The sequence below is a fragment of the Hyla sarda genome, chromosome 4 (assembly GCF_029499605.1).
Source record: "Hyla sarda isolate aHylSar1 chromosome 4, aHylSar1.hap1, whole genome shotgun sequence".
Taxonomy (NCBI): Eukaryota; Metazoa; Chordata; class Amphibia; order Anura; family Hylidae; genus Hyla; species Hyla sarda.
Genome location: NC_079192.1, coordinates 156,227,752 through 156,254,395, shown reverse-complemented (window position 1 = coordinate 156,254,395; position 26,644 = coordinate 156,227,752). Strand labels below are relative to the sequence as shown.

The 26,644-nt window shown below is 44.7% G+C and overlaps 1 protein-coding gene and 1 long non-coding RNA gene across 12 annotated transcripts in view; one reads left to right on the top strand and one right to left on the bottom strand.

Annotated features, from left to right (window-relative positions):
- The window catches only part of THSD4 (thrombospondin type 1 domain containing 4), an 874,264-nt gene that overhangs the window by 176,419 nt on the left and 671,201 nt on the right, over window positions 1-26,644 (top strand). Inside the window, exon 1 of one of the 11 annotated variants that reach the window (XM_056572474.1) lies at window positions 24,368-24,670. The exons of 9 other annotated variants lie outside the window; for them this stretch is intronic. In XM_056572474.1, the coding sequence (XP_056428449.1) occupies window positions 24,653-24,670 (18 nt within the window). In that variant the 5' untranslated portion in view covers window positions 24,368-24,652. Of the gene's footprint in view, window positions 1-24,367; window positions 24,671-25,049; window positions 25,229-26,644 lie in introns of those variants that run through there. One more of the 11 variants, XM_056572463.1, reaches the window with a different exon arrangement.
- LOC130368595 (uncharacterized) lies at window positions 1,057-26,644 on the bottom strand. Its single transcript, XR_008892516.1, has 3 exons — window positions 26,480-26,644; window positions 1,373-1,496; window positions 1,057-1,291 (listed from the first exon to the last, which is right to left on the bottom strand). It is a non-coding gene; the product is annotated as an uncharacterized LOC130368595 (long non-coding RNA).

Sequence of the window (26,644 nt, the reverse complement as noted above, 5' to 3'; positions counted from 1 at the left end):
CTACAACTCCCAGCATGCCCGGACAGCCAACGGCTGTCCGGGCATGCTGGGAGTTGTAGTTTTGCAACAGCTGGAGGTCCGCAGGTTTGAGACCACTGCTGTACGCTGTATCCCTATGCCCGGGCTGCAAAAGATAAACAAAATAAACTTTAACTTACCTACGTCGGCTTCTTACATGACAGTGGGCTCAGCCTATCACTGGCCACGTCGGGACATCGCTCCGGCGGGTGATCAGCTGACGGCTCTCAGATGTTCCCATCCCCAGCGTGAGGCCGACGTAGGTAAGTTAAAGTTTAATTTGTTCATCTTTTGCAGCCCGGGCATAGGGATACAGCGTACAGCAGTGGTCTCAAACCTGCGGACCTCCAGCTGTTGCCAAACTACAACTCCCAGCATGCCCGGAAAGCCGTTGGCTGTCCGGGCATGCTGGGAGTTGTAGTTTTGTAACATCTGAAGGTCCGCAGGTTAGAAACATAGAATGTGTCGGCAGATAAGAACCATTTGGCCCATCTAGTCTGCCCAATATTCTGAATCCTATCAATAGTCCCTGGCCCTATCTTATATGAAGGATAGCCTTATGCTTATCCCATGCATGTTTAAACTCCTTCACTGTATTTGCAGCGACCACTTCTGCAGGAAGGCTATTCCATGCATCCACTACTCTCTCAGTAAAGTAATACTTCCTGGCGTACCGTATAGAGTTCCAGCGCCGGTGGCCCGCAACAAAGAGGAGGAGGGCAGTGCTCGCGGGTGACATATGTGAGTAGTACCCCGCTGGGCTGATAATTTATTGGGGGGGGGGAGCAGAACAGCGCTGGCGGGTAACATGATTTGGGGGGGGAGGGGGGAGCAGAACAGCGCTCGTGGGCCACATGATTTGGGGGGGGTGAAAGAAATACCGTTGTATACCGTGGAACCACCATAAGTTAAAAAAATACCGTGATACCCGTTTTTGGTCATACCGCCCAGCTCTAGCCTGAGTATTATAGTGAGAGTATGATAAATCAGAAAACAAAAACAAATGCCTTTTCAATGAGCTTTTCTATAGGGAGAACAGAGATGGCAATTGCACCAGGCTAGGGTCTCTCAATGGCCCTTCTATCTCCTAGGATGACACCAGCAATATAAATGGCACATGGTAGTTGTGGACCCTGCAACAGATTTAGCATTTAGTCCCAGGAGCCCCGATGCATTTGTCCTCTCCCATATTGCATGCACTGCCCATGAAAGAATGAGGTCTACTCCAGCAGGTTGCGGACGTTGAGGCATGGTTCTGCTCATTTGGCTGTTCCTGGCATTGAGCGAAGAAGAAAGTTTTCAGATCCAGTTAACATTATGCTGCCTAATAAAACAGTTGGAAATGAATACATACCTTGCTGACAGCACTGCACATCTAGAGGCACTGGTGAAATATTGAAATCCATTTATACCTGTGTGGTCCAGAATGGAACATTGTAAAGTCTTCATGTGCCTCCGATAGCACTGCTTTCATAACCCTAGGAAGTTATTGTTTGAAAAACCAAGTGTTAAGATAACTCATGAAGACTACTGATGACAGCTTTACATTAGAAGGTCATTTGAAGCGTTTCACGCTGCCTTGGTGCTGGCTGGTGGTGGTAGTTTTAGTGCGTAGTCTTGTACAGTCGTTTTTAACTGTTAAACTATTTGTGAGCTGATGAGAAGAAAATACTGTCAGTTCTGGTTTTTAATGTCTGCGAATGGAATAATCACATTTAACTTTGAAACAATAGATGAATTGCTCGGGCTAAGTCGGATTAAGGTTTTATGGTCTTTTCATGTGCATGTATTGCACAGCTGGTATTTCTTGTTCTTTAAAAGGTGGGAGAAATTGTAGGCTCTCAAGGAATGATGGTGTTCTATTGGAAGATTAGTGTTCTATGAGACATTTGTTAAAATAATTTAAGGATATCATGCTTTTGAATACTGGTTAGTGAGTTGCTGTGTGTTGGTGTTCAGTACAATGAAATAGAGACATTTAACATGTTCTTGGCGTATGCATCATGAGAATATAAACAATATCCATGTACAGTATATATTCATAATCCTCTACTTTAATAGTGTAAAAATACTCTACATCACCCTACATATTATGCAGTAATTTACATTAGTTTCTACCCGTAAAGGAGGCTACAGTGTTTTCTCTTGCCTCAAACATACCCTATCCAGGTAAGGATTCATTAAAATGCCATATCACCAGTATAGACCTAGGATGTGGGAGAAACCAGAGTTCCTGGAATATACTCAAGCAAATATGGGTAGAATTTGCAATCCTTATGCAGATGTCATCCTCACTGGATCCAGTTGAAAGCCCAGAGCTAACCTCTAAACCATTGTGTTTTGTTTGTATCCAATGTCCATATACTGAACATCATTTGTTTGTTGTTGCTGCATATAAAGGGGTACTCCAATGGAAAATGTCAACTGGTGCCAGAAAGTCAAACAGATTTGTAAAGCTGTGTAGTCTCAAGTATTTTCAATGCACCCAGGACAGGTGTCTTGTCCTAAAAAAATATCTTGTGTAATAAGGTGTGTATAATAAAATCTTAGTCTGAAGTCTATACATATATATATATATATATATATATATATATATACACTGCTTAAAAAAATTAAGGGAACACTAAGATAACATATCCTAGATCTGAATAAATGAACTAATCGTATAAAATACTTTCATCTTTACATAGTTGAATGTGCTGACAACAAAATCACACAAAAATTATCAATGGAAATCAAATTTATCAACCCATGGAGGTCTGGATATGGAGTCACACTCAAAATCAAAGTGGAAAACCACACTACAGGCTGATCCAACTTTAATGTAATGTCCTTAAAACAAGTCAAAATGAGGCTCAGTAGTGTGTGTGGCCTCCACGCGCCTGTGTGACCTCCCTACAACGCCTGGGCAGGCTCCGGATGAGGTGGCGTATGCATCCCAGACCTGGACTAAAGCATCCGCCAACTCCTGGACAGTCTGTGGTGCAGTCTGTTGGTGGATGGAGCGAGAAGATGTCCCAGATGGGCTCAATCAGATTCAGGTCTGTGGAAAGGGCGGGCCAGTCCATTGCATCAATGCCTTCCTCTTGCAGGAACTGCTGACACACTCCAGCCACATGAGGTCTAGCATTGTCTTGCATTAGGAGGAATCCAGGGCCAACCGCACCAGCATATGGTTTCACAAGGGGACAGAGGATCTCATCTCGGTACCTTATGGCAGTCAGACTACCTCTGGCAAGCACATGGAGGGCTGTGCCACCCCCCCTGTGCTGTGACCTCCCCCTGTGCGGCCACCCCACACCATAACTGACCCACTGCCAAACCGGTCATGCTGGAGGATGTTGCAGTTAGCAGAACGTTCATGGCGTCTCCAGACTCTGTCACGTCTGTCACATGTGCTAAGTGTAAACCTGCTTTCATCTGTGAAGAGCACATGGCGACAGTGGCGAATTTGCCAATCTTGGTGTTCTCTGGCAAATGCCAAACGTCCTGCATGGTGTTGGGCTGTATGCACAACACCCACCTGTGGACTTTGGGCCCTCATGCCACCCTCATGGAGTCTGTTTCTGACCGTTTGAGTGGACACATGCACATTTATGGCCTGCTGTAGGTCAATTTGCAGGACCCTCACAGTAATCCTCCTGCTCCTCCTTGCACAAAGACAGAGGTAGTAGTTCTGCTGCTGGGTTGTTGGCCTCCTCCAGGTCTCCTGATGTACTGGCCTGTCTCCTGGTAGCACCTCCATGCTCTGGACACTACGCTGACACAGCAAACCTTCTTGACACAGCTCTCATTGATGTGCAATCCTGGATGAGCTGCACTATCTGAGCCACTTATGTGGGTTGTAGACTCCGTCTCATGCTACCACTAGATTGAAAGCACCGCTAGCATTCAAAAGTGACCAAAACATCAGCCAGGAAGCATAGGAACTGAGAAGTGGTATGTGGTCAACACCTGAAGAACCACTCCTTTATTGGGGGGGGTGTCTTGCTGGTTGTCTATAATATCCACCTGTTGTCTGTTCCATTTGCACAACAGCATGTGAAATTGATAGTCAATCAGTGATGCTTCCTGAGTGGACAGTGTGATTTCACAGAAATGTGATTGACTTGGAGTTACATTGTATTGTTTAAGTGTTCCCTTAATATTTTTTTGAATATACTGGTTATTCTTGCATAAATGTACTTTAATGTAGCAGAATTATTTCAACATGATAACATTTATCCTAAACTTTTTGATGAACAGCTTCTTCAATATATGGAAGAGTTTGCTTCTGTTACTTGCTAGTCTTTTACTACAGTGTCCATTTTGAAAGATATCATTTTAACATGGTAAAAAAAATATATATGTATTTGTTCCTATACTGAGGACAATGCTTCTCTGCATGATTTCTCCATCATATTTATCTTAGCTGGAAATTTCACTGATGGTATTACAGCAAGCCACTCCTAGTTTCTTTCCCATGCAGTGGCGTGGCGTGGGTTGTCAGCACCCGGGGCAAGGCAAGTAATTTGCGCCCCCTAACCCGTGGATTTTAGCACTCGAGTCTCTTCCACTAGATTAGTTAAAGAAACCCTTACCCCCTAAGCACATGTATTGTTTGTTATGAAAATACTGATGTAATTAAAGTAAAATGCATCTAAATACAAGTTTATTTCCAAACACTTTATTGAGTGCGAACATGCATTACACATTCTCCACATTTTCAGCAGGTCTATGAATACAAATCTACAAATGTAGCAACCTAACATGGGCCATGCTATTATATGTCATCTCACAACCATCATAAACGACAAAAAATATAAAGAACAAAAACTAAACATCAAAATGGAACCATACCCTGGAGATGATCCAAGACTGGGCTAGATGGAGCCAACTTCCTCAATCGTAGGCAGCTCCCCCACATTAGGTCAGCATTTCCCCCACAATAGTAGGCAGGTTCCCCACAATAGTAGGCAGTTCCCCCACAATATTAGGCAGCTCCCTCCCACAATATTAGGCAGCTCCCCCCACATTTGTAGGCAGCTCCCCCCCACATTAGGTCAGCAGTTCCCCCACAATAGTAGGCAGCTTCCCCTCACCCCACAGACATACAGCTTCCAGCCATATACAGTGTATGGCTGGAGGCTGTATGTCTGTACTGCTGCCCCCACAGTGATCCGGTCACCGCTCCTCCGGCCCGGGGTCACATCTACTGCTTTGGCCTATGGACCATAGCAGTAGGTGCCGGGACCGGGGGAACAGTGACCGGAACACTGAAGAAGATGACGCGCCGCCGGTCACTTACCAGGCCCCGGCCAGCGCGCGTCCTCCTGCGGTCCTCCTCCGTTTCTATGGTTGTACGCACGGGACGTCAGTGACGTCCCGTGCGTACAACCATAGAGGCGGAGAAGCGAAGGACCGAAGGAGGGCGCGCTGGCCGGGGAATGGTGAGTGACCGGCGGACATCCTTATGTCCCGAAAATATTTTTCAGGACACAGGGATGTCCGGATAGGAATACTTCTTTTTATGTGCCCGGGCCGGCTCCCGTGTGTGGCTGCAGGCGGGGGCCGACCAGAGCATATAAAAACTAATACTGTATACTAAAAACCAGGGGGCCTCCAGTTGTTGTGAAACTACAACTCCCAGCATGCCCGGACATACTTTGCCGGTCCGGGCATGCTGGGAGTTGTAGTTTCACAACAGCTGGAGACCCCCTGGTTTTTAGTATACAGTATTCGTTTTTATATGCTCTGGCCGGCCCCCCGTCTGCAGCCACACACAGGAGCCGGCCCGGGCACATAAAAAGAAGTATTCCTATCCCGGAGAGCGCGTCCCCCCAGATGTTGCGTCAGGTGCGGCCGGCCCCCCCTGCACCCCCCACGCTACGCCTCTGTTCCCATAGAACCTTTAGAATATTCCGAATGTGTTCTACATTTGTTATGTCTTATGTTTAAAAATTTGGTCTCACTTGTAACATCCTAGCCAAGATAGAGCCTTTAGAATGTTCCCAATGTGTTCCACATTTGTTATGTGTTAATTTTGTCCCCAAATGTTGACCTTTTAGGGATAACAGTTACAAGTTAAATTCTGATATTTAACACTCCCTCACTTTACAGTATATGAAGAATTGTTTCAGGGCAACCCATATTCCAGTTTGTCACCATATTGCTTTAGAAAACTAACAATTGATTTAGAACTACCAAAATATGAAAAAATAGTAAGAGAAGAAAATTATAACTTATAACTAATACAACTAAACCTAATGTATAATCAGAGGTGTAACTTGAAACTTCTGTTCCCAATGCAAAATCTGCAACAGGGCCATATGTGCCAATTATAATACTGGTCTCTTATTGGGCAGATATGCCTTGGGGCCACCTTATGCACCAGGATTCCCGTGCGACTGCTACCTCTTCACCCCCTATAGCTATGCCCCTGTATATACGTATACTGTATATTAGTGGTCTCCAAACTGTGGACCACCAGATTTTACAGAACGTCTACTCCCTAACAGCCGTTGGCTCTCTGAGCATGCTGAAAGTTGTAGTTTTGCAACAGCTTGAGGTCCCCAGTTTGGAGACCTAGGCTGTATATGCATATAAGGTATCTTCTACAGTAGACTAGTTATTTAGAAATGCAATCCATTATCACCATACAAAATATTGCAACCTTTAGTTCTCTGTACTATAGTGTATAAACTTCGAACACTGTACTATAGTTTATAGATATTTTCCCCCTTTATCCCTCTTTCATTTTCTGCTGATGGCACAATTGCCTATTGTTATACAGATCTTTGTACAGATTTGTTCTGTATGCCATGACTACACATACTGTACACTGTGTGTGCCTGTTGTAGCCATGTGGGCCGCTCTATAGATGAGACTTAATTACCGCTGGAAGTGCTGAGATGTGTTTAGAAGCAGCAGGTTACCGTCTTCTGTACAAGCTATTGTCACACTCAATTACCAAGCAGAATAGAATACCAAGCTGTATTCATTGTGGGGAACCCACCTCCGGTCCTACCCGCACATCACTGGCCACAGGCTAAAGACTTGTATGAAATTGGCATTTTCAGACAATGTAAACAATGCGCCTGGAAATACTTCAAGATGTTATAGGTCACTTGTCTTTTCAGGAGAAGCCTGCATATTTTATGATAGGGGACTGCCACAGATGTAGTGTAGAAGGCTGAAGGATTATGGTTATTCTATTTATTTGATTTATTTTTAAGTATCTATCTCCTTCTATTAGTCCAATTAAAAGATGTTCTATGTATGGTGTAGTATTTCCCTTATAAACACTTGTGGCCTTGTGGGCACAGCCCAGTTTTTCAAATCTATGTCTCTATTTATTAAAAACTTTGGGATGCCTTTACATATCTTAGTTATTTTGAAATAGTTTTGGCAGCAGATTCTACGTTCTGTTGGGGTAAATTTTGGGTTGATATATTTTTTTGTAAAAAAAATAAAAAATAAAAAAAAGTAGCAAAAAAAATGTTAGCATTTTTCTACATTTGACAATTTCTGCTTGTAAGGAAGATCCCACATAAGACATTGATTTACATTTAAAATATGTCTACTTTATGTTGGCATTATTTATTAAAGCCACTTTTACTTTTAACCCCTTAAGGACGCAGCCCATTTGGGCCTTAAGGACGCAGAAAATTTTATTTTTATGTTTTCATTTTTTCCTCCTTGCCTTCAAAAAATCATAACTCTTTTATATTTTCATCCACAGACTAGTATGAGGGCTTGTTTTTAGCACGACCAGTTGTCCGTTGTAATGCCATCACTCACTTTACCATAAAATGTATGGCGCAACCAAAAAAATACTATTTGTGTGGGGAAATTAAAAAGAAAACCGCAATTTTGCTAATTTTGGAAGGTTTCGTTTTCACGCCGTACAATTTACGGTAAAAATGACGTGTTCTTTATTCTTTGGGTCAATACGATTAAAATGATACCCATGATAACATACTTTTCTATTAATGTTGCGCTTAAAAAATATCACAAACTTTTTAACCAAATTAGTACGTTTAAGATCCCCCTATTTTGAAGACCTATAACTTTTTCATTTTTCCGTATAAGCGGCGGTATGAGGGCTAATTTTTTGCGCCGTGATCAGTACTTTTTATTGATACCATATTTGCTATTTGGAGTAAAAGGTTATAAAAAAGCAGCTATTTTGGAGGTTTTTTTTTTACGTTCACGCCATTCACCATACAGTATCATTAACATTTTATTTTAATAGTTCAGATATTTACACACGCGGCGATACCAAATATGTATATAAAATATATTTTTTAACACTTTTTGGGGGTGAAATAGGGAAAATGGGGCAATTTACATTTTTATTGGGGAGGGGGGTTTTCACATTTTTTTTACTTTTACTTTTTTTACTTTTATTTTTACACTTTAATAGTCCCTATAGGGGACTATTTAAAGCAATCACTCGATTGCTAATCCTGTTCAGTGCTATGTATAGGACATAGCACTGATCAGGGTTATCGGTCATCTTCTGCTCTGGTCTGCGGGAAGGCAGATCAGAGCAGAAGACTCCCGGAAGACAGCGGAGCAAGGTGAGGGGACCTCCGGCTGCCGTGCAGGATGATCGGATCGCCACGGCAGCGCTGCGGGCGATCCGATCATCCAATTAAGTGACCGCGATGCTGCAGATGCCGTGATCGGTATTGATCACGGCATCTGAGGGGTTAATGGCGGACATCCGCGGGATCGCGGATGTCCGCCATTACCGGCGGGTCCCTGGCTGCGATCAACAGCCGGGACCTGCCGCACATGATCTGGGCATCGCTCCGATGCCCGCGTTTATGCTTAGGACGTAAATGTACGTCCTGATGCGTTAAGTACCGCATCACCAGGACATACATTTACGTCCTTCGTCGTTAAGGACCCGGGGTTTTTCCGATTTTGCATTTTCATTTTTTCCTCCTTACCTTTAAAAAATCATAACTCTTTAAATTTTGCACCTAAAAATCCATATGATGGCTTATTTTTTTGCCACCAATTCTACTTTGTAATGACGTCAGTCATTTTACCCAAAAATCTACAGAGAAACAGGGAAAAAAAATACAATAAAAGAAAAAGGGGTTGCAGACCTCAAGGTATATACTTACTATATGTGGAATGGATCACTGGGTTTTTAATGAAAGTATATAGTGGTTAAAATGGGATATATGTGTAATGGAATAGAATGTGCAGACTAGTTGTATAGATAACCAAAAAATGTTTATTGATTAATTAGTTACATAAATGGTCTCAGCAGGGCTCTTGCTAGAGACCAGTATTAAAAAACTAAATAATATTAAAACAATGATGTAAGATAAAATTAAATAAAAAAAATTGTTTATAGCAGCCACCTCTGTATAACTTATATTTGGTCAAATCCAGCCGTTTCTGTTTATCTGATTTGTATTGTCGGCAGTCTTAGAATAACAGTGGCAATTATCGGCAGTCTTAGAATAACAGTAGCGATAGGTGTTGTAATCCAAGAAATATTGTAACAAGTATGGATCCAGAGATACTGTAGCAAGTAATGATTGTTGGTGCTACTGTACCACTCACCGCTCCGTTTGGGTCGAGATGGTAGCCCCTGGTGTGCTGGGCTCCTCGTCGCAGGCTGGCTCGGCTGGGCAGCCGGCACAATAGATGTGTCTGCGCGGTGTGCCCCGAACCTCCTCCGGTGGGGCACAGATGCTCTGTCTTATAGCGCGCTGGACCACGATCAATGCTGCGCGCTATTAGCCACGGGTCGCTATCAGGTCATGGGTCCTTAACAGGTTAATACATTACAGGACTTAAAGGGGTACTCCGGTGAAAACCTTTTTTCTTTTAAATCAACTGGCTCCGGAAAGTTAAACAGATTTGTAAATTACTTCTATTAAAAAATCTTAATCCTTCCTGTACTTATTAGCTGCTGAATACTACAGAGGAAATTCTTTTCTTTTTGGAATGCTCTCTGATGACATCACAACCACAGTTCTCTCTGCTGACGTTATTATAATAATAATAATGCTTTATTTATTGTTGTCCTTAGTTGGATTTGAACCCAAGTCCCCAGCACTGCAAGGCAGCAGTGCCAACCACTGAGCCACCATGCTGCCCTTTGCATACATCTGCTATGCATGGTTGCTAAAATGGACAGAGATGTCAGCAGAGAGCACTGTGGTTGTGATGTCATCAGTGTTCCAAAAAGAAAGGAATTTCCTCTGTAGCATTCAGCAGCTAATAAGTACTGGAAGGATTAAGATTTTTTAATAGAAGTAATTTACAAATATGTTTAACTTTTGGCCACAATTTGATTTAAAAGAAAAAAGGTTTTCACCGGAGTACCCCTTTAAACATTTCCCCCAAAAATTGAAGTGGATGTAAGGGGTCTGTATAATAAAAACCCTCCCATCAATCACTCTCTTTTAAAAACTGCTCCCCTCAAAGTATTTAAAATGACATTCTGAAAGTGTGTTGGGATAACAGCAAAGTGGATGAGAAAAGTAAAAATCTCCATTTTCTTTGCAGATATTCTACTTTAATCCAATGTATTTTTTTTTATATACCACAGCAGATATTGACACAGAAATGCAACTTCCAAGTCCTGATTTTGTAGTTTTTAGTAATATCCCATATGTGACCCGAATGCACTACTTGAGTCAAACATAGGCCTTAGAGATGAAGGAGCACCTAGTGGATTTTGAGACCTCCTTTCTATTTGGGTTTTTTTTTGTGCTATTTCATATTTGCAGAGGCTTTTTGTCTGATTTTAGGCTCCTGTATCTAAGAAGGACATGGATAAACTGGAGAGGGTGCAGATGAGGGCGACAAAGATAATTAACGGTGTGGGAGGATTACAGGACCAAGACAGGTTATCAAGGTTTGCGTTATTTAGTTTGGAGAAAAGACGTCTTAGGGCACAATATAAAAATATATGAATGGACAGTACAGCGATCTTTCTAGTGATCTTTTTTATACCTAGGCCGATAACCATGACAAGAGGGCATCCTCTACGTCTAGAGGAAAGAAAGTTTCACCATCATCACAGACAGATGGTTTACTGTAAGACTGTAAGAGCAGTGAGACTACAGAACTCACTGCCACATGATGTTTGTTACGCCGAGCGCTCCGGGTCCCTGCTTCTCCCCGGAGCGCTCGCGGCGTTCTCCTCTCTGCAGCGCCCCGGTCAGACCTGCTGACCGGGAGCGCTGCACTGACATTGCCGGCGGGGATGCGATTCGCATAGTGGGACGCGCCCGCTCGCGAATCGCATCCCAAGTCACTTACCCGTCCCGGTCCCCGGCTGTCATGTTCTGGTGCGCACGGCTCCGCTCCATAGGGTGCGAGTGCGCCAGCTCTCTAAGATTTAAAGGGCCAGTGCACCAATGATTGGTGCCTGGCCCAATCAGCCTAATTAGCTTCCACCTGCTCCCTGTCTATATTACCTCACTTCCCCTGCACTTCCTTGCCGGATCTTGTTGCCTTGTGCCAGTGAAAGCGTTTAGTGTTGTCCAAAGCCTGTGTTCCAGATCTCCTGCCATCCTCATTGACTACGAACCTTGCCGCCTGCCCCGACCTTCTGCTACGTCTGACCTTGCCTCTGCCTAGTCTATCTGTCCCACGCCTTCTCAGCAGTCAGCGAGGTTGAGCCGTTGCCGGTGGATACGACCTGGTTGCTACCGCCACAGCAAGACCATCCCGCTTTGCGGCGGGCTCTGGTGAAAACCAGTAGCAACCCTAGAACCGGTCCACGCCAATCCCTCGCTGACACAGAGGATCCACATCCAGCCTGCCGAATCGTAACAATGTTATGCCAGAGAGTTCCAAGGGGGCCTGGATGTTTTTCTGGAAAAATATACTATTGCAAGTTATGTTTTTTTTTGCCTTCCCCTGGATCAATATAGTAGCGTTTTAGAATGAATTCGGGTAGAAAACAGACATGGCGCACATCTACAATCTTGCATAATGATCTGATTGCTTCTCAGCATAATATCAAAAACTAACAGGTTGTTAGTATACATTTTTGATCAAAAAGTACAAGCCCACTCGCCACGTCAAGGCCACCTAATCAGAGTGGGTCCCTAACGTCCCCAGCATAAAATGGCGTAGCACTGGGCGGCGACCACCACCGCCGCGACACCAGTGCCCACGGGGGGGGGGAGTGACCCAATGGCAGAGCGGCCCCAATGCCTCTCAAACCAGTCTATGGGCCGCACCCACCCGCAGACACAGCGCCACGGCAGCAACGGACGCCGCCCCGCACCACACCAGTGTGAACAAGGTGTAATGGCTCATTTACCATGCTCTCCCAGTCAGACTGGGAGGCTGCTAGGAATGAAATGGCCCTTGTGTGGCTAATTACCACCTATATAGGGTTGGGCTGAGGGGGTGGAGAAGAGTGCAGCACATGTTCAAAAAAAAAAAAAAAAGGGAAGGATAGAAATCACAGTATGAATTCGGGTAGAAAACAGACATGGCGCACATCTACAATCTTGCATAATGATCTGATTGCTTCTCAGCATAATATCAAAAACTAACAGGTTGTTAGTATACATTTTTGATCAAAAAGTACAAGCCCACTCGCCACGTCAAGGCCACCTATTCAGAGTGGGTCCCTAACGTCCCCAGCATAAAATGGCGTAGCACTGGGCGGCGACCACCACCGCCGCGACACCAGTGCCCAAGGGTGGGGGGGGGGGGAGCGACCCACTGGCAGAGCGGCCCCAATGCCACTCAAACCAGTCTATGGGCCGCACCCGCCCGCAGACACAGCGCCACGGCAGCAACGGACGCCGCCCCGCTCCACACCAGTGTGAACAAGGTGTAATGGCTCATTTACCATGCTCTCCCAGTTAGACTGGGAGGCTGCTAGGAATGAAATGGCCCTTGTGTGGCTAATTACCACCTATATAGGGTTGGGCTGAGGGGGTGGGGAAGAGTGCAGCACATGTTCAAAAAAAAAAAAAGGGAAGGATAGAAATCACAGTATGAATTCGGGTAGAAAACAGACATGGCGCACATCTACAATCTTGCATAATGATCTGATTGCTTCTCAGCATAATATCAAAAACTAACAGGTTGTTAGTATACATTTTTGATCAAAAAGTACAAGCCCACTCGCCACGTCAAGGCCACCTATTCAGAGTGGGTCCCTAACGTCCCCAGCATAAAATGGCGTAGCACTGGGCGGCGACCACCACTGCCGCAACACCAGTGCCCACTGGGGGGGAGCGACCCACTGGCAGAGCGGCCCCAATGCCACTCAAACCAGTCTATGGGCCGCATTTTAGTAGCGTTTTAGGTTGAACTTGATGGACTATTTTTTCTTTTTTTCAACCTTGCACACTATGTAACTATGGGCATTTAAAATTTAACTCTCGGGGCCTCCCATTTCTCTTGATCATCTCTGAGCTGTTTCTGCACCTTGACTGGAGTCACCAGTGGTAAATTCAGTTTACTGGACATGATCTGGAAAGACAAAGCGTGTGTGTGTTTGTGTGTATATATATATATATATATATATATATATATATATATATATATATATATATATATATATATTATGGTCCAAGCTATTTGGCCGCCAAATTGTGAGCTAGGTACCTCACTTTTTTTTCTCCATTTTTTGCATTATAGCTGTATAGCATTTCAGGTTTTATCTGTATCTTTGTGCTAGCAGTGTGCTGCTGTATTCTCATGTTGCTGTATATTTAGCCTAGCCTATATGTATATGTCACAGTTGACAATGTAAATTAAAGCAAAGACCAAGCCATGAGATAGAAAGAACTGCAGGTAGAGCTCAGAGATTGTGTGGAGTTACAGATCTAAAGGATACAAAAAACATTTTTACTGCACTGAAAGTTCCCAAGAGTACGGTGGCCTTCATAATTCTTAACCCCTTAAGGACCGGGGGTTTTTCCGTTTTTGCATTTTCGTTTTTGCTCCTTGCCTTTAAAAAATCATGACTCTTTCAATTTTGCACCTAAAAATCCATTTGATGGCTTATTTTTTGCGCCACCAATTCTACATTGTAATGACGTCAGTCATTGTGCCCAAAATTCTACAGTGAAACGAAAAAAAAAAAATCATTGTGAGACAAAATTGAAAAAAAAACCCGCCGTTTTGTAAATTTTGGGGGCTTCCGTTTCTACGTAGTACATTTTTTGGTAAAAATTATACCTGATATTTATTCTCTAGGTCCATACGGTTAAAATGATACCCTACTTATATAGGTTTGATTTTGTCGTACTTCTGGAAAAAATCATAACTTCATGCAGGAAAATTAATACGTTTAAAATTGTCATTTCTGACCCCTATAACTTTGAACGCCGCGTCTAAAGGGTTAATAGCGTGCGGCACAGCGATCAATGCCGCGCGCTATTAGCCACGGGTCCCGGCCGTTGTTAGAGGCTGGGCCCGACCCGCTATGACACGGGGCCACGCCGTGGCCCCGCGTTATAGATCGGGAGCGGACACATGACGTTCCAGTACGTCATGTGTCCTTAAGGGGTTAAATGAAATACGTTTTGTAGGATCAAAAGTCTTCCTAAAGCTGACTGCCCCACCAAACTAAGTAATTGAGGGAGATAGGCCATGTAAAAAGGTGATCAAGAACCCAATGGTCAAGACCTGAGAATGGTTTCCACCAACTTTTGCTATCTAACCTGACAGTGCTCTAGAGGATCTGCAGAGACAAATGGATGAGAATTCCCAAATCCAGGTGTGCAAACCTTGTGACATAATCCTCAAGAAGACTGGAGGCTGTAATCGCTACCAAAGGTGCTTCAACTAAGTACTGGGTAAATTATCTAAATAAGTTCGTCAGTGCAAAATCTTAGTTTTCCATTTTTAATAAATAAGGATTTTTAACATTCTGTTTTCATCTCATTCAGAATCACAGGGTTGGAAAAGTTTCTAAATGTACGATAGCTGATCTGTTCCCTACTGTAATTGACCTGTTCACAATTATGCCTTCCCAGTTGTTTTTTCAAGTATTATGTAAAGAAAAAAAATTACATCAGAAAAATGACCCTGGCTCCTTCTGTATCAAGGATTGTCAAGCCAAGTATTTAATCTGTTAAAGTACAATATAATTATACATTCAGTGTATTAAATATATCATGGCTGGGTGTGTAAATTCCACAGCTAATTCTGCCCAGTGGTATGCATCTATATGCAGTTCCTGTTTAGTTCAAAGTCATACCCAAGGCACGTTGCATGCCTCACTTGTGGACATCAGCATGCCCAGCATAAAAAGTTGAACAGTTAGGCCACTTTCCATTCCATGTGGTCAGTGGTGTACATAAAGGGCACCTCATAGCAAATAGCAAAATGGGCCCCCTATTATGGCTTTTGATTGCACCCCAGCCCCCCCCCCCCCCCCCCAGGATAGAAAAGTCTGGTGTTTTTCTCCTTACTTTCCATGACCTGTTGGTCAATAACCCCCTCCATTAATGTGCTGATTCCCTGGGGAGAGGAGTTCTGCATAGTTTCTTACCAATAGAAAAATAAATGGGACCAACCAGGATTTGGTCCCCTTTTTCCAAGGGCCCCATAGCAGCCACATAGTCTGCCACCATGGTATGTATCCTTCCACACGACGTGGCCTATTAAAGTGTTGCTCTACTCCTTGTGACCTGTGTATAGATATCCTTCTTGCCAAGGTATGCCACCCACTTTTGAAAAAGGCTTTAATAAATTCAGTACTGTCATTGATACTTGGTGTGCTACAGTTAAATTATATAGTTATAAATCACCAATACAAGCTTCTCCAGATGACTTCTGTTTTACTATACTGTACGTCTGCTCATGTCAGCCACAAAAGGCTTCTTATTTTTCATAGGAAAGCATGTCTGACCTTGGATTTTATTTTGGCAGAGACTGCAGTTTGCTGAATGTAACCTTTCTTTGCTTGAACTCCCTGTTAGGACCAGGATACGATACTCCTACATAATTGTAAAATGGGAAATTAGGCAAATAGGAAAATTGTTGCTGCCTGCTACTATAATAAGCCATAGTTTCAAATAAAAACATGACATTTACTTAATTTGGTTTACTATGAATTAATGCCCCAGTTTAAAGAGACTTTAATGGAAGATGAGAAGGTGGGGATTATAAAGAAAAAGAAACAAATGAAAAGGATTGGTATGAAACTAACTCCATTATTATGGAGCAGTCACATATATTGGCCATCATTTACTAAGCTAAAACTGCCTAGTTTTTGTTAGGCTATTTTGGTGCACAGTGTCTGAGACATGTCTGCGCCAGTGTGCGCCAGACAAATCCAACAAACCCAACATTGCATTGTGAAAAGCTGAAAAGGGGTGTGGTCAGTCACAAAGCGAGTGTGGTCGGCCAGAAAGGGGGTTTTACAACCCAACCTATGTACTATTAAATTCACAGAAAACCCTTGTGAATAAATTGCTTGAAATTTCCATCTAGAAATAGCTGGTCGGAAAATGTTCCCGTAAATCTGTGAATTCCCTTAGTAAATAGAAAGGAATCCTACAAGTCTGAAACAATATTTCACAACGCTCTTAATAAATGAGGCCCACTTTGTGTTAAATATCTTATATCTGTTTAGTCTAATGCTATGTTCCCATTTAGTTTTGGAGCCTCATTTTGGTCAGTAGTTTTACCAAAACCAGGAGTTGGTCCCAAGCACAGACCATCTTTCTATTATAGTTTTTCTCTGTGCTGGTTCCAATTCTGGTTTTGGTCAAAATACTGAATAAAATAAGGTTGAAAATTAGAAACCATAAAACAAGCCTAAATGTCCTTTAACTTGAGCAGATATTTGTCAGATACAACTGCTGATCAGTCCTATGCAAAAGTTTGGGCACCCCTGACAATTTTCATAATTTTCGTTTCTAAATAATTGGGTATTTGGATCAGAAATTTAAAGTTGAGCTATTAAATAATCACAGAAAAACTAAAAACAATATTTTATTAATTATTCTTAAAATAAGAGAATATACCTCCACACAAAATTGATCAACAAAAATCTTCAAAATAGAAAAAAGGTGTAAACCTCAAATCAGTACCATCGATCAAACAACACGGTAGATACGAAAGGTAAAATCGCCGCAGTGCCTCAGGTCAGGGACGACTGGTAGGGGGTGGGAGCAGGGACCTTATATTTCCTATAGTACTACCTAAAGAAAGCAAAAAAAAAAACTATGTGTAAAAAGTTTAAAACACACACACTTTATATCGATTTGCCGTGAATTTATTCGTATCGAATCAAATTTCTTTCTTGGCAAATCAGCAAAAATTTTTTTTTTTGAAAATTCGCTCATCTCTAATAGCCACTGTAGGGTTCAGTAAGCATGCTCATTCAGAACTAGCAGCAATCCTGGAGAACATAAGTTTGAAAGTTGTCCAGTGCTGTAAGTAAATCAGATGTAAGTAGTCCCCAGTGTGCTCTTCATTCTGAGGTAGCCACTGTGCTCCGAGCTGTAATCACTTCTACTTCAGCATGATTGACAGCCCAGGCATCGCCGAGGTCACCCCTCTGCACCAAAGTCTTGTGCAGACCTAGAAGCCTGGAGCGCTGGGCAGCTTTCAAACCTTTGCTGGTCCCGAAGACTTCCAGATATGGTGAGAAAGCTGATTTTACCATACATAACCTGTTGCCAACAATTTTATAGGGTAAAATCTTAAAGCAGGTTCCCTTTAATAATTTCAATTAAAAACTTGAATTTAAGAAGACAAGCTTTGGTGGGCTGAGGTTAATTGGCTGATGATTTTAAGTAAAGATTGTGGGACCTTCAGTCTCAGGAAGATGACTGGGACCAGGCCTAATATGTCACACTGCCGCTCAGCCAATCACTGGTAGAGGCAAGACACTGCTGCGGCCATCGATTAGCTATGCTGTAGTATGACATGTAGACTCCCAGAAGCAGCAAGAGGATTGCATCGGGGATTGGAGCAGGACACCAGAAACACTGCAGGAGCGTTGGAGGTAATAAGAGGTTTATTTTTATTTATATACAATGGGAATAGTTCTGAAACCCTCTACCTTCTGCTGGATAATCCCTTTGGGGTCTAGTGGGTGGTTCATATCAGTAACTGACAACTATCTCTGTAGGCACAATCCTACAAGGAAGGATATGGATACTTTTCCCAAAACTGTATATAAATCAGTTAATCTCCTCCTTCTATATAATGTGATGCCTTCAGACTAAACAGCATTTTCAATGTGTCAGGTTCAATGTGTCAATTGACTGTTACTCACATTTGTTTGTAATTGAACTACAGTGCTATGATGGCTCCAGACACATGGCCAAATTGTAGTTCTGTGTAGCCATATTCTTGGTGCCAATAGAAGAGTGGGCTTCTGTCTTGCATGAATGTAAAGCTTTTCCAAAGTGGACTTTGGAAAGAGTTTTCTTGGCCTAATAGGACAGGATCATATTCTGTCATTGGCATGAAATTCACTGAATGGAGTTATAATAGGACTATGTGCACAGAGCCTAACTGTTTTGTTCCTCTTTATATGTTGCCATGAAATGTTATGGAGCTATTTATTTTATAAATACCGTATATACTCGAGTATAAGCCGAGTTTTTCAGCACGATTTTTTGTGCTGAAAATGCCCCCCTCAGCTTATACTCGAGTGAACTCTCCGCCTGTCAATCCCTTCTCAGTGGTCTTCAACCTGCGGACCTCCAGATGTTGCAAAACTACAAGCCATCGGCTGTCCGGGCATGCTGGGAGTTGTAGTTTTGAAACATCTGGAGGTCCGCAGGTTGAAGACCACTGTGGCCTTCATCATCATCCAGACCCCCCCTTTAGTTTTCTACTCACCTCCCCTCGGTGGGAAGGAAGGGTGAGCTGGTCCGGGCCATCTATGCTGCAGGGACCGTCCGGTGGGGAGGGTTAGTCGTTCCGGGCTGTCCATCTTCACCGGGAGGCCCTCTTCTCCACTCCAGGCCCGGCCCCCGGACTAGTAACGTTGCCTTGACGACGATGCACAGGGACGTTCATGCGCAGGGATGAACGTCCCTGTGCGTCGTCATCAAGGCAATGTCACTAGTCTGGGGCCGGGCCCGGAGCGGAGAAGAGGCTCTCCCAGTGAAGAGGGACAGCCCGGAACGACTAACCCTCCCTACCGGACGGTCCCTGCAGCATAGATGGCCCGGACCAGCTCACCCTTCCTTCCCACCGAGAGGAGGTGAGTAGAAAACTAAGGGGGGGGGGGGGTGTGGATGATGACGGAGGCCGCAGAGGTCTTCAAACTGCGGACCTCCAGATGTTTCAAAACTACAACTCCCAGCATGCTGGGAGTTGTAGTTTTGCAACATCTGGAGGTCCGCAGGTTGAAGACCACTGGATTGACAGGCGGTGATGATGAAGGGGGGGGGGACGATGATGACAGAGGGTGATGATGAAGGGGGGGATGACAGGCGGTAATGATGACAGGCGGTGATGATGACAGGTGGTGATGATGAAAGGGGGAGGGGTGATGACAGGGTGATGATGAAGGGGGTGATGATGACGGGATGATGAAGGGGGGATGATAACAGGGTGATGATGACAGGGGTGTTAATGACAACGGTCTGGATGATGACAGGGGGGGATGATGACAGGTGGGATGATGTATTTCCCACCCTAGGCTTATAGTCAAGTCAATAACTTTTCCTGGGTTTTTGGGGTGAAATTAGGGGCCTCGGCTTATATTCGGGTCGGCTTATACTCGAGTATATATGGTAATGTGAAATCACTCTGGCATAGGTTTATTGGGGTGATCTTTGTGCCAGTTGCTCAATGTATTCCAAGAATGTTGTGTGGTTTGTTCTCATTTTCAATGTAGTTGTTTTTTCTTAGTCTTTATAATTATTGTGTATGTCTAGGTGTAAGAGATGCAGTTTTTTTTTTCAGGTCTTTAAGTTGGTACACATAACTAGAGTAGATGTCGAGCATTCTGTGGATTCTTGTATCTATCAGTACACTTGTTCAATTAATTAACATTCAGCCTACATATCCATCATCACTGATATGTCAGCCATAGAATGTGTTTGATGTAATCCAAGCCAGCCATTGGGTTGACAGATAAATAAGTGGTAATGTTATTGGACCATCTGTCTATCAGAGGTAAAAGGGTAATTGCTAATTGAGTGACTGAGCTGTTTTATTTCCCAGTGCTGTACAAACAGGACGTGAACCCGTGTTAACAAATGCATTCAGTGTCCTTGAATAGAGGCCTCCTGGACTACACACACCCTGAATCCTATTTCACTGCCTGGAGGAACTGTCCCCAGACACAGCTGTTGCTTTATGTTCATTAAAACCATCATTTGCTGGTGTCACTCTCAATTTCTTTCACTGGACTCTCTGCTATGTTGAAAACTGTCGCTGTTAAGTGTCAGACGTATTCTCCTCCTTGTAACCTTACACTCTGCATAGTGTCATGAAATAAGCAATGCATTCCACATGGAGACTTTTACTGTGACCTCACATGATTCTTTTCTTGACTACCCTTGCTGAATAATCATTATTTACTAGGCAAGTGACCCCCTCCTGTGTTACAATGACCTCTGTCTCTGTTTGATGGGATTGGAAAAATAATTGTGGAAAACTGTGAAATCTAATCACAATCAAGATTAAGGCAGAAGACGATTCACTTAATAATAAATCACAAGATATTATATTCTCCTGAACTATGAGCTACATAAATAGTCACCTGATAACTAATTGTCACGATGCCGGCTGGCAGGAGGTGGATCCTCTGTGCCAGAGAGGGATGGCGAGGGCCGTGCTAGTGGACCGGTTCTAAGACACTACTGGTTTTCACCAGAGCCCGCCGCAAAGCGGGATGGTCTTGCTGCGGCGGTAGTGACCAGGTCGTATCCACTAGCAACGGCTCACCTCTCTGGCTGCTGAAGATAGGCGAGGTACAAGGGAGTAGGCAGAAGCAAAGTCGGACGTAGCAGAAGGTCGGGGGCAGGCGGCAAGGTTCGAAGTCAGGGGAGATAGCAGTAGTTCTGGTACACAGGGTATAAACACACAAAAACGCTTTCACTAGGCTCTAGGGCAACAAGATCCGGCAAGGAAGTGCAAGGGAGGAGACTAGATATAGCCAGGAAACAGATGGGAACCAATTAAGCTAATTGGGCCAGGCACCAATCATTGGTGCACTGGCCCTTTAAGTCTCAGGGAGCTGGCGCGCGCGCGCCCTAGAGAGCGGAGCCGCGCGCGCCAGCACATGACCGCAGGAGACGGGAACGGGTAAGTGACCTGGGATGCGATTCGCGAGCGGGCGCGTCCCGCTGTGCGAATCGCATCCCCAACGGCCATGACAGGGCAGCGCTCCCGGTCAGCGCTGACCGGGGAGCTGCAGGGAGAAAGGCGCCGTGAGCGCTCCGGGGAGGAGCGGGGACCCGGAGCGCTAGGCGTAACAGTACCCCCCCCCTTAGGTCTCCCCTTCTCTTTATCGGGTAACTGCCTCCCCTGGGATGAGGACACCGGGAAAGGAAGGAGGGATTCCTCAACGGCAGGCAGAACCGCAGGAGTAGGAATGGGGAGAGAGGGCAGAGGGCGAGACCTGGCACGGGGCAGTGTGACACCAGGACGGGGGCCATGGGGTGGCACAGAGGCTTGCCTGACGGGACTGGGAGGGGGGGAGGGGCATTTCCTGTGGCAGGCAGAGTCCTTAATGACCTTAGGGGGACCGGATACAGGAGGAACCACAGGGTCACGGCAGGGAGTACTGGGAACCGGTTTTAGACAGTTCTTGGAACAAGAGGACCCCCAACTCCTGATCTCCCCAGTGGACCAATCCAGGGTAGGGGAATGAAGTTGAAGCCAGGGAAGTCCAAGGAGAATTTCCGAGGTGCAATTGGGGAGGACCAAAAGTTCAATCCTCTCATGATGAGATCCGATGCTCATAAGAAGGGGCTCCGTGCGGAAACGTATGGTGCAATCCAACTTGGCTCCGTTGACCGCGGAAACGTGGAGTGGCTTGACAAGACGGGTCACCGGAATGCGAAATTTATTCACTAGGGACTCTCGAATAAAATTTCCAGAAGCTCCAGAGTCCAGGCAGGCCACGGCTGAGAGAGAAGAGCTGGCTGAAGCAGAAATCCGCACGGGTACCGTGAGACGTGGAGGAGCAGACTTGGAACCAAGAGACGCCACACCCACGTGAGCTGGGTGCGTGCGTGCGTTTCCCAGGCGTGGAGGACGGATAGGGCAATCCACCAAGAAATGCTCGGTACTGGCACAGTAAAGACAGAGATTTTCTTCCCTGCGGCGATTCCTCTCTTCCTGGGTCAGGCGAGACTTATCCACTTGCATGGCCTCCTCGGCGGGAGGCCCAGGCGTAGATTGCAACGGATACTGTGGGAGAGGTGCCCAGAGATCTAGGTCTTTTTCCTGGCGGAGCTCTTGGTGTCGCTCAGAAAAACGCATGTCAATGCGGGTAGCTAGATGGATGAGTTCTTGCAGATTGGCAGGAATCTCTCGTGCGGCCAGCACATCCTTGATGCGACTGGATAGGCCTTTTTTGAAGGTCGCGCAGAGTGCCTCATTATTCCAGGATAATTCTGAAGCAAGGGTACGGAACTGTACGGCATACTCGCCAACGGAAGAATTACCCTGGACCAGGTTCAAGAGGGCAGTCTCAGCAGAAGAGGCTCGGGCAGGTTCCTCAAAGACACTTCGGATTTCCGAGAAGAAGGAGTGTACGGAGGCAGTGACGGGGTCATTGCGGTCCCAGAGCGGTGTGGCCCAAGACAGAGCTTTTCCAGACAGAAGGCTGACTACGAAAGCCACCTTAGACCTTTCAGTGGGAAACAGGTCCGACATCATCTCCAGGTGCAATGAACATTGCGAAAGAAAGCCACGGCAAAACTTAGAGTCCCCATTAAATTTGTCCGGCAAGGACAGGTGGAGGCTAGGAGTGGCCACTCGCAGCGGAGGAGGTGCAGGAGCTGGCGAAGGAGATGATTGCTGAAGAAGTTGCGAATGTTGGCGCACAATGGTGGACACTTCCGACAGCTGGTGGGTTAGATGGGCGATCTGTCGGGCGATATCAGAGACAACTGGCAGGGGAACCTCAGCGGGATCCATGGCCGGATCTACTGTCACGATGCCGGCTGGCAGGAGGTGGATCCTCTGTGCCAGAGAGGGATGGCGAGGGCCGTGCTAGTGGACCGGTTCTAAGACACTACTGGTTTTCACCAGAGCCCGCCGCAAAGCGGGATGGTCTTGCTGCGGCGGTAGTGACCAGGTCGTATCCACTAGCAACGGCTCACCTCTCTGGCTGCTGAAGATAGGCGAGGTACAAGGGAGTAGGCAGAAGCAAAGTCGGACGTAGCAGAAGGTCGGGGGCAGGCGGCAAGGTTCGAAGTCAGGGGAGATAGCAGTAGTTCTGGTACACAGGGTATAAACACACAAAAACGCTTTCACTAGGCTCTAGGGCAACAAGATCCGGCAAGGAAGTGCAAGGGAGGAGACTAGATATAGCCAGGAAACAGATGGGAACCAATTAAGCTAATTGGGCCAGGCACCAATCATTGGTGCACTGGCCCTTTAAGTCTCAGGGAGCTGGCGCGCGCGCGCCCTAGAGAGCGGAGCCGCGCGCGCCAGCACATGACCGCAGGAGACGGGAACGGGTAAGTGACCTGGGATGCGATTCGCGAGCGGGCGCGTCCCGCTGTGCGAATCGCATCCCCAACGGCCATGACAGGGCAGCGCTCCCGGTCAGCGCTGACCGGGGAGCTGCAGGGAGAAAGGCGCCGTGAGCGCTCCGGGGAGGAGCGGGGACCCGGAGCGCTAGGCGTAACACTAATCATTACACTTAATGACGGAAAAAAAAAAATGCGCCAAGAAAGTTGTTGGAATCAAATGAAACTATATATGTTTGAATGTAATGATGAAATATGGAAGTGATTACAATGTAAAAGGGAAACGATAAGTTTATTAGGAGAAACTGTACAGGTGAATGGAGGCTCTGTTACTCTGTTGATACTGAATCGGGCACACTTCGTCATGCGCTGCGCTGCCACTTCTAGGTTGAGCGCTTCAATCCTGTCTTCGCTGTGGAGTGACACACTGCCCTAACTGCTGGTGTAAAATCTGTCTAGAGAATAAAAGTTGCTGAGTTGCCCATAGCAACCAATCAGATTACTTCTTTCATTTATCAGAGGCCTTTTCAAAAATGAAAGGAGCGATCTGATTGGTTGCTATGGGCAACTCAGCAGCTTTACCTCTGGACAAGTTTTGATAAATCTCCCCAATGTGTATGACAGCAGGCCACCCCTAGTAGTGATACAAGGGACACGAACATCTCAGCGATATGTAAAGGGCATCCTGTGGACACGTGTTGCCTTTCATAGCAGGGCTTAATTTCTCAGCAGGATAATGGCACAGCACGGGTTCCCAGGAATTGCAACACTTCCTTAGCCTTCCAGGTCACCCGAATTTTAGTCAAACAAGCATTTACAGGACCAGCTAGGACATCAGCTTCATCAACATATGAGTGTTCAGGATCTGCAAGCCCAAGTGCAACATCTGTGGGAAACTGTTCCGTAGGATGCTATACGAAACCCGTATGTCTTCATGCCCAACCATATCTCATCTTGTATCCAGGCTAGAGGTGACCCAACAGAGTAATAGAAATATATAAAGGAACAGGAGCGCTTTTATGGGTAGGACCACCAAGGTAGGAGTAAATAGATGTTAGTGTCCCTTGTATCACTACTAGGGGTGGCCTGCTGTCATACACAATGGGGAGATTTATCAAAACCTTTCCAGAGGTAAAGCTGCCGAGTTGCCCATAGCAACCAATCAGATTGCTTCTTTCATTTTTGAAAAGGCCTCTGAAAATGAAAGACGTGATCTGATTGGTTGCTATGGGCAACTCAGCAACTTTTATTCTCTAGACAGATTTTACACCAGCAGTTAGGGCAGTGTGTCACTCCACAGCGAAGACCGGATTGAAGCGCTCAACCTAGAAGCCTCTATACTCAAAACCTGACTGTTGTCTGATCCCAAATTGAACCTGGATTTGTTGCTAAAGATTATACGGTACTAGGTTTCTTGTTCATGCCAACATTGCAAAAAGAAGGCGATAATGGCAGGACACATAATGGGTGCAGTGACACCCAATTTTTTTTCTAGGCATGTAGACGTAGTTGGTATCTGTTGTTTGATAGGTTCAGCACTGCTATATGGAAAGCAGGAAGACGTTGTGAGCAGTTCGTATGAAAAACATTATCAGGTGAATGCCATACACTGAAGCAAATGTGTCTTCCAGTCTACATCTAGTATGTTTTGTGACATATCCCACATGGAGTTAAAGGAGAATGCATTTGGCCATATGATTTGAGGCAAAGTGGATCTGTTCTGTATCAGGTTATGTGGTTAGGTTTGAGATGAGTCAGAAGTTTATTTATTTGTTACCTTTTTCATACATTTTCTTTTTGTGCATGCGCAGGGCACTGAGATATATACTGTAATATATATTGTTTTTCTTAATATAATATACATGTTATATACACATGCTATTTGCTGAAAGGAAATGATTACTTTTGAATTGCATAGTTATTTAGTCATGGGAATGACTTGTAAAACAATTTATCAGGATGGCAGTTCTTATTATGTATGATGTATGTGATGAGTATTGTCTTAGGAATAGGGGTGAGTAGATAAGACATTTTTCTAACTATAAATGTTATTACACATAATTGTTTGAAGCTGTTTATATTTTTTTACACTCAGGTATGTGTTCTATGATATGTTATTATAGTCATGACTATGACTGAATGACCATCATCAACTGTGATAAAGTATGTACGTATGAGGACTGTTGAGTAGATAAGCGGTATATGGTATCCATGTAGTTCACTTATTACTTCCAGGACTATTTTTTTATATAGATGACTCAAAATGGTTTTACATACTATGTTTTGGTATGCAGATAATACAGATGACAAACTGAGCTTTAATGGGAACCTTCTAGGAATCATGTTGCCTAAATCAGCATTGCAAAGCATTATGATAAGCTATGACCAGTTCCACTGATGCTCAAACCCCATGGAGTGAGGGAGCCTGGCAGAGAGACGGTCTCCTTACAATTGTTTACCTAGTAGTAGTTATATGGCTCTCTACTAAATGCTATAGTACACTCTTAACTGATAAATAAAATAAACACCTTACAATATCTCCACCAGATGAGTTAGGCCTCATGTACAAGGCTTATCTGTGTACACAGAGACAGTGACAATAACGGTGGACGGATATCGCTATATTGGCCCAGGGTACCGGTCATATGTAGCCTCAAAAAATGTACTTTGTGACAATTACCAGTTGTGGGAAGTTTGTTTTATTGGGTGGCTGGTAGTAAGCCACCTTTATAGTGAGGGCAAGTTAAAGTGTTTGGTTAGTGCTGGACAAGCAGGTTTTGTTTTGTGCTAGTGTGAATATGGCTGTATTTTATAACAATAAAGAAGACGTTGGAGACGGCACTCACCATGCAGTAAGATGCTTTATTCTCGGTTAGTTGGCATCTCAAGTACAGGCAGGTACAGGAGCATGAACGAGGATGGGGGCAGCTGGAACCGGCCATTTCGTGCGTGTGACGCACATCCTCTAGCCGGACTAGCAGCAACATGTGTCACTCCGTCTTTTGTAGGAG